Below are 19,663 nucleotides of genomic sequence, written 5' to 3'. Positions count from 1 at the left end.
TATAAATCTGATTCCAGATTGGGCTCGTTTTTCTTGCATTTAAGCCCTTTGATGACAGGCTCCATCCCAGCTGAATATTGGTCTTGGGATTGGATGAGATCAGACCCTCTCAATGCTATTGTGTAATGGGAAGGAGCTATGGCTTGCTATCAATTTGAAAATGGCATACTATGAAAATGAGGCAATGAGGGTCAGTCACAGAAATGAGAGAAAGGACATCCAGAGGAGATGGATTACAAAAGACAGGAGAGATCAATCATGGACACATGGGGAGGGCGGGCATGCTTGTAAATTTCTTCCTCCAGAAGAAACTCTTTCCAAATGAAGCCCTTCCTGCCAAAGAAACTTTTCCCAAATGGAGCCCTTGAAAACTGACATGTGTAGATGAATGAAAAGCTCCTCTGGCATGTTTAACTTCTCAACAACTAAACTTCCCTGTATAAATAGCAAGTCTCTAAAAGCAACACAATTACAATAAATAACATTCTGGATTGCCAGCTTTGTGCCAGGCTTCCTCAATGCTTCATGTACATTGTTCTCATTCAGTCCTCAGGACCTTTCCATTGCTCCTTACTTTCTCATTTTAAAGATGCTGAAGCTGAGACTCAGAGTTTGTTTGTTTGTTTTTTTAAATTATTTTTGGCTGCGTGGGGTCTTTGTTGCTGCGCACAGGCTCTCTCTAGTTGCAGTGAGCGGGGGCTACTCTTCGTTGCGGTGTGTGAGCTTCTCATTGCGGTGGCTTCTCTTGTTGCGGAGCACGGGCTCTAGGTGCACAGGCTTCAGTAGTTGTGTCTCGTGGGCTCTAGAGCGCAGGCTCAGTAGTTGTAGCGCGTGGGCTTAGTTGCTCCGCGCGTGGGGGATCTTCCTGGACCAGGGCTCGAACCCGTGTCCCCTGCATTGGCAGGCGGATTCTTAACCACTGAGCCACCAGGGAAGCCCTGACTCAGGGTTTTAAATAGGTTTCCTGAAGTCTCAGAGAGGCAGGTGGGAAGGTTCAAACCTAATGCTAACCCTCCAAAGCCCACTCTCTTCTCTTTTTCCACTTGCCACACCGGGGAAGCACTGCCATATTTACCTAGAAAATGTCCAGTGCTCATTTCCACTTGACGAGGGAAGGTCCTTGTCATCTTTTGCAAAGGGAGACGGCATTATAGGAGGTGGGCGCTCCAGTACTTTTACATTTAAAGACTAGGAGTGGGTTTTGCAGATGGGGTCCCTTTTTTGAGGCAGCAGGCTAGAGCTAGAAGGTGTGCTGGTTTCGGGACTCTACGAAGCTAGTGAGGATTAAAGCCACCATTAGGAGCTTATGAATACTCTGCTTGATTCAGCTGAGCTAACTGGCAGTCCTCAATCCAGTCGGTATCCTCTGTTCTTACCTGATATTGGGATGCCGGAAAACCAAACGCAGCTGCTTCTGAGTTTTGACTTTAGATGGTTTTTTAAGGGAAGTAAAGAAATCTGCTAGAAAAGGGCATGGGCATTGCGGTGCCAGGCTGACCTGGATTTGAATTCTACTTCCATCTCTTCCTTGTTCCTACTTATACTTTGCATAAGTAACGTCCCCTTCCTAAGTTGTCTTCCTTCTCCGTAAACGGGGGTTTACTGTGGGGATTAAATAAAAGATATAAATAGAGCACTTCTATGCCTAGCACAGCAGAGACACATTAGAGTCTTTTCCTTCCAGTTTCTGTGCCCTTTTTTTTTAAGTGAGGGGACTCTTTTTTGGAAGCCCAAATTGGGAGGTCACTTTTGCTCTCCATCTTATGGAGGAAGATGGGGTATCCTTTGACTGTTTTCTCGTGAGCTGATGGTTAGATTCCTCCCAGTTTTAATCACACAGAAAGCTAGTGAATCAGACACCGTGAAAGAAAAACATGATCGACAGTAAACAACAGCTCTTTTGCAACAATGAACCAGTGAGGAGGGTTCATTCTCCAGCATCATGTTTTTAAGTCCCGGCTCCAAGCAGTTGTTCGGTTAACTTTTTATTTGTATTATTTTTGCAGCCTAATCCTACAACCTTCAGTATCCATACTTTCTTCCCACAGGCTTTACCCTGTACTGAGTAAGGAGGTCATTCCTAACTGCACCACCCACCACTCTGCTTTATCTTTCACCTGAAGGGAACCATGAAGAAAAAGGACTGAGAAGAAAACAGAGAAAGGGTAATTTTTTTCTCTTTTCCTAGGGTCAAGCCGATAAATTACTTTATGTAAGGCAGTGAAGAAATCCAGGCTATGCACAAAACACACTGGGTCTGTATAGCATGCTAGACACAAGTAACAAATATGCTGATTAATGTTAAATTCAGGCTTTCTCCAAAATGGTAGAAAATTCAAGATAAAAATGAGGAAATTTCAGTAACACCAATAGAAGATTATATGAAAGAAGATCTGAAAGAACAGAACAGTTATTGCTAGGCTATAAGAAAGGAAAATATTTATTGGAGAATATTTAATATTCGTTTTAAATAGAAGGTAATGCCCTTTCCCCATATTTTGTAAATCAGTTATTTCCTAATCTCCTTCTCCAGACATGCAGTATTTCTCCCCGAATCTTCAGAACCATCAGGACTTACTTGGTGATGCACTCTGGAATATGGATGCAATCCATTGGGATCAGCCCACTGAGTTCTGATAAGCTACTGACGTATTTAATTTTACTGCTGAACTTCGAACTAGAAAAAAGAAAAGGAAAAAGATACCAGTTGCTCCTCCATCCCTTCTCAGGCTGCTGCCCCTTCTTGAAAATTCTTATCACCTTGTCCCAGCACTCTTACTAAGAAGAATGGCTATATTATTTCAGTAGTTACTATGTGCCAGACACTGTTTTAACTGGTTTATATATATTCTTTTATTTATTTCCTATGATTGATAGCCTAATGAGGTAGATACTATTATCGTTCTCTTTTTAAAGATAAGGAAACTTAAAACATATGGCGTTAAGTGTTTGCCCAGATTTCACCTTCAGTAAGTGGCAAAGCCTAGATTTAAACCCGGCCAGCCTGACTGCAGGGTCCACACATTGCATGGCCTCCCGGTGGTTCCTGCCACTCTGAACTGTCACTGGTTTATGGTTTGTTTCCCTTTGTTTGCTTGTTTGTTTTTAGCAAACAAAAATCTTGTCATTAGTTCTTTCAGAATCTACCACGGTTGCTATATTTTTAAAATATATATCAACCTGTTTTCCTCTTATTTTTTTAGTTGTACTTTTATTTTAAATATATATATACTTTTTAAAGTTTTAAATCTCGAAAGGTCATTCCAGATGAAACAATGTTCATAAAACAATGTTCCAATCATCGGATTTGAATGACAGACGGCTTTCATCTCAATGCTGTCATTTTAGATGTGTGTAAATGCATAGAAAACAACTTGCAAGGAGACCCCTGAATTTGCCTCTGGAGAAGGGGGCTGGGTACAAGAGTCGGTAGTTGCTGAAGGAAGAACTTGGTCTTTATAATGATTGGATGTTTTATAAGAAGAAGGAAGGCATTTTTGTATTGTTGGTGTAATAGCAAGCTAATTCTAAAAATAGATCATTCCAGTTGAAAGGGAATTTGATCAAGCATCAAACTTTCCTGAATGTTCTCCAATGAAAGGGCCTCCCCAGTCTACTGGGAGGATGCCGTGCCACCTGCCAACTGTACTGTCTTCTGTTCAACTACTGCGTATTCTAATAGGAAGTCTTTTCAAGGTCAGTTCTCCATACACCTGTCTTTCACATTTTACTCGCAGTTTTGACCCTGGGCCACTGGCTGTGACTTGTGAACAACCTTCATCTCCCAAAAGTCACTTCTAGTCGTCCTGATCAGCCTTGGGTGAACACACACTACCAACAATATGCTACCTTAGGCCACTTCCTTCCTCCAGAGTTTTCAAGCTAAATTCAGGTTTTGATGAAAGATGGAGGGGCTGGAATAAAAAGGCAGAAGAAGTTAGTTATGCAAGGGGGGACACCTCCACACTGGAATGTACAGTTCTCTAAATATGCCTGGTGTATGGTACCTCCTTCTTGGTGTGTTGGTACCTGCTGTTTCCTCTACCTGGCTTTAGCTAGCCAATGCTGTTAGTCTTCAGAACTCAACTTGAGGGCACATTCTTCTGGAAAGCCTCCCTTGATGCAGACTCTCAGCCTTCACACTCCACCTGTTACCTTAAAACTCACACTCACCGTGAGTTATCAGGCCTCATCGTGCTTCCTTTGTACCCTGTATCATAACTGTTTTCTAGTCCTCCTGTGTCAGCTGCCAGGCTGTGAACTCCCTGAGGACAGCAACTGAGCTATTTAATTTCTCAGCCTCCAGCACCTAACCCAATGCTTGACACAAACGATTCATTTTAAAAAAAGGCATTTGAGGGGAGAGAGAAAAATTAGGAGTATGGGATTAGCAGATACAACCTACTATATATATAAAATAGATAGACAACAAGGTCCTACTGTGTAACACAGGGAACTATATTCAATATCCCGCAATAAACCATAATGGAAATACGATATATATTCTTTTTCATATTCAGTTTTATATATATACATATATATGTATATATATAAAACTGAATCGCTTCACTGTACACCAGAAACTAACACAACACTGTAAATCAGTTATACTTCAATTTAAAAAATACATGAATTAAAAAAAAAAGAACTTGCCATGTACCTCTATCGTAGGCGTTACCCTTTAGCAGTGAAAAGACCTATAATACATTTTAGTGACCTCTTTTTTTCAGTTCAAAAAATTGATGACACTGATGTAGACTGATTTACAGAGGGATATTTAAAGAGGGTCTTACATGATGAAATTGTAGAACACGGTGTTTAAGTGCTTGAAACGTGTGTTCTTTACAATTACGCAGACATTGGGTTCAAAGCCTGAATCTATCATTTCTTGGCTGTGTTACCTTAGACCTGGGGTTGGCAAACCATGGCCAAAGCCAGCTGATGATTTTTTTTTACATCCTTGAGCTACGACTGGTTTTTACATTTTTTAAATGGTTGAAAAATGATCAAAAGAAGAATATTGTGACATGTAAAAGATTTCAGAAAATTCAATGTCAGTATGCATGAATCAAGTTTTATTGGAACACAGCCATACTTATTTATTTACATATTGTCTACGGCTGCTTTCACCCTACCATGGAAGAGCTGAGTGGTTGTGATTAAGACTGTATGGCCCATAACATTGAAAATATTTAATATCTGATCCTTTACAGAATGGTTTTGCTGGCTCCTGCTTTAGACAATTTATTTGACCTCATTGAACCTCAGGGTTTTTTCCTATATAACAGAAATAGTAAGCAGTACCTCCTTCAGAGGACTGTCGTTAGGGTTAAATAAAATAATGCATGTAAGCACTCAGTAGAGGTAGGCCATTATTATACGTGATCTACTGCAACACTACTTGCTATAAGTTTATTATTTTTGTTGTAATTATTATCTTGAAACGCCCTTCAATAAATGTTGACTTACAATCTGTTTTCAATACTCTTACCATAACAAGTATTTATCAGGAAGAAATATATTTGTTTTATAATTAGAGCTGAATTATTAAATAAACATCAGTGAATCAATATCAATTCTAATGTTTGCTTTTTTATGCATTAAAGTTTATATAAGCTCTTCCTCCTCCCCTGTCAAAGCATTTTCTGCTAATCTTAAAATAAGTGGCTTTTTGTACGTCTTAAAAGCTATTATTTTTTAAAGTAATATAACATGGTATGGTAAAGAAATCTTTGCCAGAGGAAGACTAGGTTGAATCCTGCTACTGCTCAGTTTTTGGAAGTAGGGGATGGGAATGCTAAATAAATAAGTGAACAGGGAACAAAAAAGGTGGACTCTGGAAGGCACAGTAAAGTCTACATTAAAAAAATATAAAGGATTTTAACCTTTAATTGTTTTCTCCAGAAGTAAAGGGATCAGAATTTTTCTTAGGGATTCATTAATAACTTGGAGATGGAAAAATTTCAATTTATCTGATTGGTATCCTGACGTTAGGGAAGACGCTGTTCTAGTTAGCTGAAGTATAGTTGATTCACAATATTGTATTAGTTTCAGGCATACAACATAGTGATGCCCTATTTTTATAGACTATATTCCACTGAAGTTATGATAAAATGTTGGCTATATTCCCTGTGCTGTATAATATATGCTTGTAGCTTATTTATTTTATACCTAGTTTGTACCTCTTAATTCCGTACCCCTATCTTGCCCCTCCCTATTTTATTATATTTTGTAAAGCTCTCTAGAAAACCTGTACTGTCCCTTTCATTTAACTGTCTCATTCTTACTATATAAAAGGCATATCTTACTTTTCATCACTGAAATGTAAGGTTATACAGCACCCAACACAGAATAGATGATAAACAAATATTTACTGATTTGAAGTGAATTTAAACCAAGAAGCCTTATGGATAATCAAAACAAAGCTCTCAAAATGGCTGCTCAGACGCTCTGCCTACCTTTGGTAACCTACGTGGGATTTGTTCAGAAGAAATAGAACAATTAAGACAAGACCTGGCGTCTGTTTCTGTCCCTGGTGTGTCTTTATTTTCATTGTTATGTTACTCTACCTCTTTGATTCTCTACCATATACTATATATTACTTTAAAAGTACCATCTGTTCCCTTTTGTAATATGGCATAGAAACCTCACTATTTTATCTTCTGTGTTTACAGCAAGCAGTATAAAAGTCATGTTTTATAATTATGGGGGGAAAATATTCACTGCGAAAATGTGCTCACTCTTAATTAGAGTCTCTTGCTGGGTAGTCCAAAGTATATTTTCAGGAAAGGCAGAGGCAAACATATTTTCCTACTCTCTTGGTTTATGAATTTTTGTTCAGAAGACAATGAATACATATTTTTAAAAACTAGTACGTTTACTTTTACTACAATAATGACCATACCTTATAAAAGGTCGTGTAATTGCAAGGATTGTTCTGATGAACCAAGATGGATGAACAATGATGAATGATTTTAAGTTCTTCCGCAACCTATTGTGAAAAGAAAAAAAAATTACTCATAACCTATTTTGTTTGTTTGTTTGTTTGTTTGTTTGTTTTTTGCGGTACGCAGGCCTCTCACTGTCGTGGCCTCTCCCGTTGCGGAGCACAGGCTCCGTGGCCATGGCTCACAGGCCCAGCCGCTCCGCGGCATGTGGGATCTTCCCGGACCGGGGCACGAACCCGTGTCCCCTGCATCGGCAGGCGGACTCTCAACCACTGTGCCACCAGGGAAGCCCACTCATAACCTATTTTGAGTGGGAGTTAAAACAGAAAGTATATCCCCAAATAAGAATATATATATATATATATATATATATATATATGATATTAGGGGATTCTATGTAAGTTACTGTTATCTGGTAGGAAGGTATAGAATGCCATGATCAATAAAACGAATGCCTTTTGAGATATAATTTGAAACATGCGTAATTCAAACCTCAGTTTCCCATAAGAATAAATGTAAAATAGAATTTTTGTATTCTTGGAGTGCATAAATCTATAACCATATGGCATGTTTTTGTTTAACGATGTTTTTCATTTTTGTCAGCATTATTTTTACTATTTTGAAATGAATACACTCTTACTAGCAACTTAGCCAATTTGTTCTACCGAGCCTGGGTTTCTTCTTCTGTAGAGTGAAAATGGTAACAGTATATCATGTGGTTGTTTGGCCTTCAGATAATCATTGTAACGTTTTGTACATTCAGGCATATTTTTCAGCATTAGCAATGCTACTTTATGTATGTTTAGATGATTAATGGATTTTAGTTACTATAACAGGACACTCACATGTTGCTTTACAGGGAGCCACATCTGAGGGGAAGCCACACATATGGAAGACATCATAAATTTGTATGCTTATTATGACAATTTTCCTGTAGACGGCAATAACGTGTTTGGTTCTAATAAAACCAGTATGGATAGAAGTGACGTATCTTGAGGAAGGGGCACACAAAGGCACCATATGGGCCAGAATTAACAGTGAATGTTGAAATAAGAGCAGTAGGATTGCCTAAGTCACAACGGTCCTAGTGCACAAGAATGGCCGCAAGGTTACATGATACTAGTAAAGAATCATGGACTTTGGTTTATCAGCTCAAACTGCACCTCCATATGGCAACAGCATATGCATATTTAAAATGCTTGTTGCCAAGTTTGAGATTACAACATTTAACAAAATGTTTAACAACATTTAACAAAATATTTCAAATTTGGGGCACCAAGTGACACTTACTAATATTTTTATAATTTATTATCTCAAATCAGCATTAATTCAATGTTCCTAAATTGTGATCGCATCTTTGGTAAATTAAAAGGTCACTGGAGATGGGAGTCACTGAGGAAGTCAAAATAGTGATTAGATTATGGAGCCCACATACCGTCTGTCAATCATCTGGTAGCATTTCTTCATCCAGCCTAGCCCTGGCATCTTCCGTCTTGGGGTTGCACCATTCAAGTACACAATCATATAGTCTTCAGCTACCATCAGCTCTAATGTACTTATTACATATCTGATCACAGGAAGAAAGATAAGTGTTTTCAGTTCCCACATGAAAGAGTTCATCTCATTTCACCATAATTACATAACATTTAAATTACAGGGTGCATGATATTTAAGAACGGTTGCACGTATTCCCTCTTCAGCTTGAGAAGAATGCAGTTACCTAGGATCAATTCTCTGAGAGTATTACTCATTTATTTGCACAGTTATCTTTTTTTCATTTTTTTTTTAAATGCAGGTACACTTGAAAAATGTGTAGGTTAGAAACCTGACTTTCAAAAATGTCAGCAATGTTATTATATACTAAGGGCAAGTCAGATTAAATAAAGGCAGATATAAATGAGGTCAGGTTATCATCAGTTGGCTAAGAACATGTTATCAGAGAACAAAAATAATACTTCACCCAAAGGAAATGTTACAGAATTTTAAAATGCAGACCAGACTGTGTTCATTTTGTTTTCGATTCATTCTACAGACAAAACAGCCCCTCTAAAGCTTTTGGTCTCTTGAGCAATTTTCCGTGACACAGATTTCATCAACTTTTAATCAAAGGCTTAGAATAGTCTACATCATCTATCTCCTTTTATTAAAGATGCTCTATCTGCCATCGCATGCCCGCAGACATTAACTGAAAACATTTTGTTGTAAATATCACTCACAGGAAAAGATTTTCCATGACATAGTGGTAATCCGCCCGACTGCTGTCTGGCAGAAAACAGGCAGCAAACACAATGATGGCATTTAGGCCATCCCCGTAGTATCCTAGAGGACAAACAAAAAGACATTTGTAACCAACTGAAAGCTCTTAACAAGATATTTAACCTAAGGGATAAATCTGGAAGCCTTGGCAAGAGTGTGTATGTGCATGTATTAGGTACATCTTTAAATGAGTATTATGTAGACCATACTTCTATAAGTATATACACATATAATTATCTTTCAGTGGTTAAGATGTAAGTTATATAGATTCTTAAATAGTGTGACTATATTTGCATATATAGGGTGTCCATGTATTAAGGATGATTATACGTGTTGTACACAGTCATAAGTGTGTTAGAAGTATTCAACTTATCAAAAGATGGTGGGGCAACACTTTTTGACTTCAGGGCATCTAATTTATGTAATAAAAAAGCTAATTTATATAACACTGTTTCTTTTAATGGCGAAGAAAGAGGTTCTCTTTGATCCTCTTTAGTTCATCCTAGTTGTAGCAAGCCTGTGTTCCTTGAAAGCCCATCTTTGAAATTCGTGGCAAGGGTTGGTCAGGTCTCCACAGGTTTGTCTCTGGAATCTCACTGTACTGTATTTTTATTTTTTAATATCCCTTTTTAAACATTTGTGATTTGTGTCATATAACATAGTTCTGGACTTCAGAAACATTAAAGAGATTTCCTCAAAGCTTTGAGTAGGAGGACAGGACACACCCTCAAGCCTGATCAGAATTCAGTGTGTTTCATTTTTTCAGAACTCTGAATACCCTTCTGGTGATTACAAGGCAGTAAAATACTGGCTGGATATAGATTTGGACGGGCTTAACTCTTGAAAAGCAGTTTAATAAGATGTTCTCTACAAGGATAGAAAGTATGACTCTACCACAAAAGAGGTGGGGGAAGAAAGTGATACCAACTACAAATACATCGAATTATGGGTTTGTGTATATTACTAATTTGAGGTTGCTGTAGACAATGTTTATGCTACATATCTTAGAAGATGCTACCTACATAAGTATATACCTGATGCAACACATATTTGCAAAACAGGATTGGAATAGCTTCCCTCTGGATTTTTTGCTTTAGTCCCATCTTTTCCGAAATGCAGGTACTTACTAACTTTTTTTTTAGAATGTGGTATGAAGGAAAATGGCAGGAGATATATTTTAATATAAGAAGTGTTTGTTCCACAAACAGTTTCATTTAGGAAGAGCCATAACTGAATAGAAATCCGCAAAGGATAGGATTAGTGTCACTAAGCCACCCTAACACCACAAAAATACGCAGTTCAGGCTCAGCACAATGAAAAAGAGTTCATTAAAAGAAAAAAATAGGCGTAATGAATCCCTCTTAAAAACAAGTACAAAAGTATTCTTCTGAGAGACACCAGGAAAGGCAGAGACAAGATGGCAGAGTAGAAGGACTTGAGCTCACCTCCTCACACGAAAACACCAAAATCACAACTAACTGCTGAACAACCACTGACAAAAAAGACTCAACCCTAACACAAAAAGATATACACCCAAAGACAAAGAGGAAGCCACAGTGAGATGGTAGGAGGGGATCTTTCGTGATATAATCAAATCCCTCACTGGAAAATAATTATATCACAGAGGTTCTCCCACAGGAGTGAGAGTTCTGAGGCCCACATCAGGCTCCCCAGCCTGGGGGCCTGGCATCGGGTGGAGGATCCCTCAGGCATTTGGCACTTTTAAGGCCAGTGGGGCTTTAGCACAGCAGCTCCACAGGACTGGGGGAAACAGAGACTCCACTCTTGGAGGGCACACACAAGGTTTAATGTGCACTGGGGCCCAGGGCAGAGCAGTGACTCCACAGGAGCCTGGGCTAGACCTACCTGCGCATCTTGGAGGGTATACTGGGGAGGGGGAAATTGGCTCTGTGGCTCACTGTGGGGGCAAGGACACTGGTGGTGGACACCCCAGGGAATACCCATTGGCGTGAGCTCTCCTGAAGGTTGCCAGTTTGGGACCTGGCCCCACCCAACAATCTGCAGGCTCCAGTGCTGGGATACCTCAGTCCAAACAACCAACAGGGTGGGAACAGAGCCCCACCCATGAGCAGACAGGCTGCCTAAAGTCATCCTGAGCCAACAGCTGCCTATATATATATATACCACTTAACCTGGCCCTGCCCATTAGAGGGACAAGACCCAGCTCCACCCACCAGTGGACAGGCACCAGCCCCTCCCATCAGAAAGCATGCACGAACCCCTGGACCAGCCTCACCCACCATGGGGTAGACACCAGAACCAAGAAGAATTACAGTCCTGCAGCTGGAGGAACAGAGACCACAAACACAAAAAGTTAAGACACAATGAGATGGCAAAGAAATATGTCCCAGATGAAGGAACAAGATAAAACCCCAGAAGAACAACTAAGTGAAGTGGAAATAGGCAATCTACCCAAAAAAGAATTGAGTAGTGATAGTAAAGATGATCCAAGGTCTCAGAAAAAGAATGGAGGCACAGACTGAGAGGATACAAGAAATGTTTAATAAAGAGCTAGAAGTTTTAAAGAACAAACAGAGATGGACAGGACAACAAATGAAGTGAAAAATGTGCCAGAAGGAATCGGTAGCAGAATAAATGAGGCAGAAGAACAAATAAGTGAGCTGGAAGACAGAATGGTGGAAAATCACTGCCACGGAAATGAGGACAGTCTAAGAGACCTCTGCAACAACATTAAACGTACCAACATTCGCATTATAGGGATCCCAGAAGGAGAATAGCGAGAGAAAGGGCCTGAGAAAATATCTGAAGAGATAATAGCCAAAAACTTCCCTAACATGAAAAAGGAAACACTCAAGTCCAGGAAGTGCAGAGCCCCATACAGGATAAATCTAAGAAGGAACACACCAAGACACATAATAATCAAATTGACAAAAATTAAAGACAAAGAAAAAATATTAAAAGCAACAAGGGGGGCTTCCCTGGTGGCGCAGTGGTTGAGAGTCCGCCTGCCGATGCAGGGGACGTGGGTTCGTGCCCCGGTCTGGGAAGATCCCACATGCCGCAGAGCGGCTGGGCCCGTGAGCCATGGCCGCTGAGCCTGCGCGTCCGGAGCCTGTGCTCCGCAACGGGAGAGGCCACAACAGTGAGAGGCCCGCTACCGCAAAAAAAAAAAAAAAAAAAAAAAGTAACAAGGGAAAAGCAACAAATAACATACAAGGGAATCCCCATAAGGTTATCAGCTGAACTTTCAGCAGAAACTCTGCAGTCTAGAAGGGAGTGGCACGATATACTTAAAGTGATGAAAGGGAAAAACCTACAACCAAGAATACTCTACCCAGCAAGGCTCTCACTGAGATTTGACAGAGAAATCAAAAGCTTTACAGACAACCAAAAGCTAAGAGAATTCAGCACCACCAAACCAGCTTTACAACAAATGCTAAAGGAACTTCTCTCAGCAAAAAAGAAAAGGCCACAACTAGAAAGAAGAAAATTACAAATGGGAAAGCTCACCAGTAAAAAGCAAACATACAGTAAAGGTAGGAAATCACCCACAAGATGAAAAACCAGCAATCGTGAGAAGAGGAGAGTACACATGCAGGATATTGGAAATGCATTTGAAATTAAGAGACTAGCAACTTTAAACAATCTTGTATATGTATATATATAGACTGCTATATCGAAACTTATGGTAACTGCAAACCAAAAATCAACAATAGGTTAACACACAAAAAAGAAAAAGCATCCAAACACAACTCTAAAGATAGTCATCAAATCACAAGAGAACAAAAGAGGGAGGGAATAAAAAAGACCTACAAAAGCAAATCCAAAACAATTTAACAAGATGGCAATAAGAACTCACATATCAATAATTACCTTAAATGTAAATGGATTAAATGTCCCAACCAAAAGACATAGACTGGGGCTTCCCTGGTGGCACGGTGGTTGAGAGTCCTCCTGCTGATGCAGGGGACACGGGTTCGTGCCCCGGTCCGGGAAGGGCCCACATGCCACGGAGCAGCCAGGCCCGTGAGCCATGGCCTCTGGGCCTGCGCGTCCGGAGCTTGTGCTCCGCAACGGGAGAGGCCACAACAGTGAGAGGCCCGTGTACCGCAAAAAAAAAAAAAGACATAGACTGGCTGAATGGATACAAAAACAAGACCCGTATATATTCTGTCTACAACAGACCCACTTCAGATCTAAGGACACATACAGACTGAAAGTGAGGGGATGGGAAAAGGTATTCCATGCAAATGGAAATCAAAAGAAAGCTGGAGCAGCAATACTGATATCAGACAAAATAGACTTTAAAATAAAGACTGTTAAAAGAGAGAAAGAAGGACACTACATAATGATCAAGGGATCAATCCAAGATATAAAAATTGTAAATACATATACAAATCCAATGTAGGAGTGCCTCAACATATAAGGCAAATGCTAACAGCCATTTCTGCTAAAAGGAGAAATTGACTGTAGCACAATAATGGGAGACTTGGTGGGAGGGAGGGAGATGCAAGAGGGAAGAGATATGGGGATATATGTATAGCTGATTCACTTTTTTATACAGCAGAAACTAACACACCATTGTAAAGCAATTATACTCCAATAAAGATGTTAAAATTAATAATAATAATGGGGGACTTTAACACCCCTCTTACATCAATGGACAGATCATCCAGATAGAAAATCAATAAGGAAACACAGGCCTTAAATGACACATTAGATCAGATGGACTTAATTGATATTTATAGAATATTCCATCCGAAAGCAGCAGGATACACATTCTTCTTACGTGCACATGGAACATTTTCCAGGATACATCACATGCTGAGCCACAAAACAAGCCTCAGTAAATTTGAGAGAACGGAAATCATATCAAGCATCTTCTCTGACCACAATGCTATGATATTAGAAATAAACTACAAGGAAAAAACTGTAAAAAAAAAAAAACAAAACAAACATGTGGAGGCTAAACGTATGTTATTAAATGACCAATGGATGACTGAAGAAATCAGAGGAAATCAAAAACCTAGTGACAAATGAAAACGAAAACACAATGATCAAAACCTATGGGACGCAGCAAAAGCAGTTCTAAGCGGGAAGTTTATAGCAGTATAGTCTTACCTCAGGAAACAAGAAGAGTCTCAAACAACCTAACCTTACACCTAAAGCAACTAGAGAAAGAAGAACCAAAAAAAACACAAAGTTAGCAGAAGGAAAGAAATCGTAAAGATCAGTGCAGAAATAAATGAAATAGAGAAGAAGAAAACAATAGCAAAGATGAATGAAACTAAAAGCTGGTTCTTTGAGAAGACAAACAAAATTGATAAGCCTTTAGCCAGACTCATGAAGAAAAAAAGGGAGTACTCAAATTAATAAAATTAGAAATGAAAAAGAAGTTACAACTGACACCACAGAAACACAAAGGAACATAAGAGACTACTACAAGCAACTGTATGCCAAGAAACTGGACAACCTGGAAGAAATGGACAAATTCTTAGAAAGGTACTATCTCCCAAGACTGAATCAGGAAGAAGTAGAAAATATGAACAGACCAGTCACAAGCACTGAAATTGAAACTATGATTTAAAAATGCCCAACAAACAAAAGTGCAGGGCCAGAAGGCTTCACAGGCGAATTCTATAAAACATTTACAGAAGAGTTAACACCTATTCTTTTGAAACTCTTCCAAAAAAGTCAAAGAGGAAGGAACAGTCCCAAACTCATTCTATGAGGCCACCATCATACCAGACAAAGATACCAGAAAAAAAGAAAATTACCAGCCAATATCACTGATGAACATAGATGCAAAAATCCTCAACAAAATACTAGCAAACAGAATCCAACAGCACATTAAAAGGATCATACACCATGACTGAGTGGGATTTATCCCAGGGATGCAAGGAGTTTTCAATATACACAAGTAAATCAGTGTGATAAACCACATTAACAAACTGAATAATAAAAACCATATGATCCTCTCAATTGATGCAGAAACAGCTTTTGACAAAATTCAACACCAATTTATGATAAAAACTCTCCAGATAGTGAGCATAGAGGGAAGCCACCTCAACATAATAAAGGCCATATATGAAAAACCCAGTCAACATCATACTCAATGGTGAAAAGCTGAAAGCACTTCCTCTAAGATCAGGAAAAAGACAAGGATGTCCACTCTTGCCTCTCTTACTCAACATAGTTTTGTAAGTCCTAGCCATGGCAATCAGAGAAGAAAATGAAATAAGAGGAATCTAAATTGGAAAAGAAGAAGTAAAACGGTCACTGTTTGCAGATGACATGATACTATACATAGGAAATCCTAAATATGCTGCCAGAAGACTACTAGAGCTCATCAATGAATCTGGTAAGGTTGCAGGATACAAAATTAATACACAGAAATCTGTTACATTTCTATACACTAACAATGAAAGATCAGAAAGAGAAATTCAAGAAACAATTCCACTTACCATCGCATCAAAAAGAATAAAATACCTAGGAATAAACCTGCCTAAGGAGGCAAAAGACCTGTACTCTGAAAACTGTAAGATGCTGATGAAAGACAGTGAAGATGACACAAACAGGTGGAAAGATATACCATGTTCTTGGATTGGAAGAATCAATATTGTCAAAATGACTATACTACCCAAGGCAATCTACAGATTCAGTGCTATCCCTATGAAATTACCATGGGCATTTTTCACAAAAGTAGAGAAAAAATTTTTTTAATTTGTATAGAAACACAAAAGACCTCAAATAGCTAAAGCAATCCTCAGAAAGAAAAATGCAGCTGGAGCAATCAGTCTCCCTGGCTTCAGACTATACTACAGAGCTACAGAATCAAAACAGTATGGTACTGACATGAAAACAGAAATATAAATCAATGGAACAGGACAGAAAGCCCAGAAATAAACCCACACACCTATGATCAATTAATCTACAACAAAGGAGGCAAGAATATACAATGGAGAAAAGACAGTCTTTTCAGTAGTGGTGCTGGGAAAACCAGACAGCTACATATGAAAGAATGAAACTAGAACATTCTCTAACACCATACACAAAATGGATTAAAGATCTAAATGTAAGACCAGATGCTATAACACTCTTAGAGGAAAACATAGGCAGAACACTCTTTGACATAAACCGTAGCAATATCTTTTTGGATCCACCTCCTAGAGTAATGAAAATAAAAACAAAAAAATCAAATGGGACCTAATCAAACTTAACAAGATTTTGCACAGCAAAGGAAACCATAAACAAAATGAAAACACAACCCACAGAATGGGAGAATATATTTGCATATGAAGTGACTGACAAGGGATTAATCCCCAAAATATACAAACAGCTCATGCAGCTCATTATCAAATAAACAAACAATCCAATCAAAAAATGGGCAGAAGCTCTAAATAGACATTTCTCCAAAGAAGATATACAGATGGCCAAAAAGCACATGAAAAGATGTTCAACAAAGCTAATTATTAGAGAAATGCAAATCAAAACTACAATGAGGTATCACCTGACACTGGTCAAAATGGCTATCATCAAAAAGTCTACAATAAATGCTGGAGAGCGTGCAGAGAAAAGGGAACCCTTCTACACTGTTGGTGGAAATGTAATTTGATACAGCCACTATGGAGAACAGTATGCAGGTTCCTTAAAAAACTAAGAATTGAACTACCATATGACCCAGCAATCCCATTCCTGGGCATATATCCAGAGAAAAACATAATTTGAAAAGATGCATTCATCCCAATATTCATTGCAGCAGTATTTACAGTAGCGAAGACATGAAAACAATCTAAATGTCCATCGACAGAGGAACGGATAAAGAATATGTGGTACATATATACAATGGAATGTTACTCAGCCATAAAAAGGAGTGAAGTAATGCCATTTGCAGCAACATGGGTAGCCCTAGAGATTATCATACTAAGTGACGAGAAAGACAGAGACAGAGAAGGACAAGTATTATATCACTTATATGTGGAATATAAAAAAAATGATACAAATGAAGTTATTTACATAACAGAAACAGAATCACAAGCTTTGAAAACAAACTTATGGTTTCCAGAGGGGAAATGGGGAGGGGGGCGATAAAATTAGGAGTTTGGGGTTAACACATACACACTACCATATATAAAATAGGTCATCAACAAGGACCTACTGTATAGCACAGGGAACTCTACTCAATATTAAGTAACAACCTATATGGGAAAAGAATCTGAAAAAGAACGGATATATGTATATGTATAATTGAATCATGCTGAAACTAACACATCACCCCTGAAACTAACACAACATTGCAAATCAGCGATACACTAATATCTAATAAAAATTAGATTAAAAAAATAAAAAAATTTATAAAAGCATCCTTTCAAAAGCATCTTTCTAAATGTAGCTGTCTGACTCCAGGGTGTCAGGATAATTGCAAGATTATGACGCTCAGTTACTTTGATTTCTTTTTCTATTTCTGGAGAATTTCTAAGAATACGTTGTTGTCATTTTTTAAAGGAAAGACTGAGGTTTATAAACAGTACTTCAGAAGTCATCCTAAATGGCAATTCACAATGGCAGTTGTGTTACTGCTGTCTGTCCTTGGCGTGTTGTAGTATCACGTTGGCTTTGGTTTATTTAACCAAAGGAATACTCAACGGTCAACTTACCACTTCCTGATCAATGACTAAGCTGGGTTTGTCTCTTTCTATAAAAATCACTGAAATTGACAAATGATGATGGATTTTGCATTTTGGGGCAGAGGATTTGTAGGAAGGGAAGAAGAGGCAAAAGAAAGAGGAGGAGAGGAGGAGATGTAGCGTGTAAGGAAGGAACGAGAAAAAGATTTCCTCGTGAAAGTTTTCTTCTAAATCAAGAGCAGGTACCGTTGTTGTCAGGCTTTGGAGCTATTCCAGATAGCAGTTGCTGGCAAAGTGTAATAACGTGAATGAACAGGACCGTTTGCATTTTGTTCCTCGCCAGTGTCTCCAAGGGGGTCAGCTAACCCCATTTCTACGCTAAATATGCAGCTGACTCAAGTGAAGTTGCCTGTCGGCAAACGCAGACTTCACGTGAAGTTTCGCTTTTTAACACGTATATTTTATCAGACTCTCTTCTCAGTAACGGTGAGGTGAATTCAGGGTGTGTGTGCTGAGGTGCATGAGCTATCCCACCGTGGTGTCGCCTGAGACCCTCGGAAGCAACGATGCAAACCTTACCTGAGGGAGAACAGAGAGGCATGAAAGGGACGTAACACAAGTTTGCTGGCCAGCAAATGGAATGGAGAGAGAAGGAAAGATACCACAGTCGCAACCGAGACACACACACACACACACCAGCCTGCAACTCTTCTCATCCTTTCCAGGATCATTTGTCCAGCAACACTGCAGGGAAGGTTACCTGAGTCTCCTATAATGAAATAAGAGAAGTAAAAACACAAGACAGGAAACGCCTCATTACAATGCTTTGGCGTGACTGCCCTCGGTTATCTAATTGTGTTCTCTGCTTCACGCTCAAAAATGCCAGTTCTGGCCTCAAAGTGACCCCTCACTGTTGGCTAATCCAAACCACCCAGACTTCTTTTTCTTTGCTTTTCTACTTAAGCAGATGGCAGGGATATTACTCATGGGCTCACAGGAGGTGACATGGCTTTGAGATCATCCTTTCTTGACTGATGAAGTAACTGAGGCCCAGGGGGGTTACGTGATGTACCAAGATCACAGACTAGTCAGTGGCCTATTGAACCCTATTCTTCCACGTTGTGTACAGGGCCTCTGGCCATAGCTCACGTGGAGGTCAGTAAAGCTGAAGGCTGAAATATTTGTTCAAATCCTGCTCTCACACACAGATGTTCCCAGCTGGTGTGGACACTCTTGCAGCAAACTTAAGCAGCGCTTTTCATCACCCCCATCTTGCAGTCGTGCTGCCCAGAGCACCGAACAGCTGGCACTTCCCTACTGGCCTGAGTGGGCTAACTTCCTCATAGCAAAACGCAAGACACCAGAACAACACCTCTGTTCACTCTGGAGTGCTGCTTTCTTAAAATGCTCATCAGAAGCCAGGATGACACACTCAATGGACTGGTAACTAGGGAGCGTGACTTTCTCAGATCATTGAGGTCTGAGAAAGTGGTATGAGCTTCTAAGACAGCAGACAAAGCTTTGGCAAATTCAGAAGTAACACGTGAACTGTCTTTACCTCCAGAGCACAAAAGCTGGTCAGGGCGTAGGAAGAGGTGGCATCTCCCTAACATTCCGGTGGGTGCAGCCGGAAGCACATTCATGCAAGCCAGCACCTGCAGAAGGCCAAGGCGGAGCCAGGGAGAGGAGAGGTGGCCTTCTCTCTCCAACAAACCAGACAGTTACCCAGACAAAAAAGGAGCTCACAACACAGAAAGGGGAGGAGCAGATGCCAAGGGGAGGAGGTGGTGGGGATGGACGGCACAGCAAACCAGGTTATCCCTGAGATATCGGGTGTTTTCACAAAGAATG

General features: G+C 39.6%; 1 protein-coding gene across 1 annotated transcript in view; it reads right to left on the bottom strand.

Moving 5' to 3' along the window:
• PRUNE2 (prune homolog 2 with BCH domain) overlaps nt 1–19,663 on the bottom strand; it is a gene marked incomplete at both ends in the record, with an annotated part of 267,702 nt that overhangs the window by 12,263 nt on the left and 235,776 nt on the right. Inside the window, 4 exon segments of the mRNA XM_082843243.1 lie at nt 2,579–2,677; nt 6,905–6,991; nt 8,383–8,514; nt 9,164–9,266. Coding sequence (XP_082699369.1) covers nt 2,579–2,677; nt 6,905–6,991; nt 8,383–8,514; nt 9,164–9,266 — 421 coding nt within the window.

Source organism: Leucopleurus acutus (genome assembly GCF_964270905.1).
Source record: "Leucopleurus acutus genome assembly, chromosome: 7".
Lineage (NCBI taxonomy): Eukaryota > Metazoa > Chordata > Mammalia > Artiodactyla > Delphinidae > Leucopleurus > Leucopleurus acutus.
This window is presented reverse-complemented; position numbering and strand designations above follow the sequence as displayed.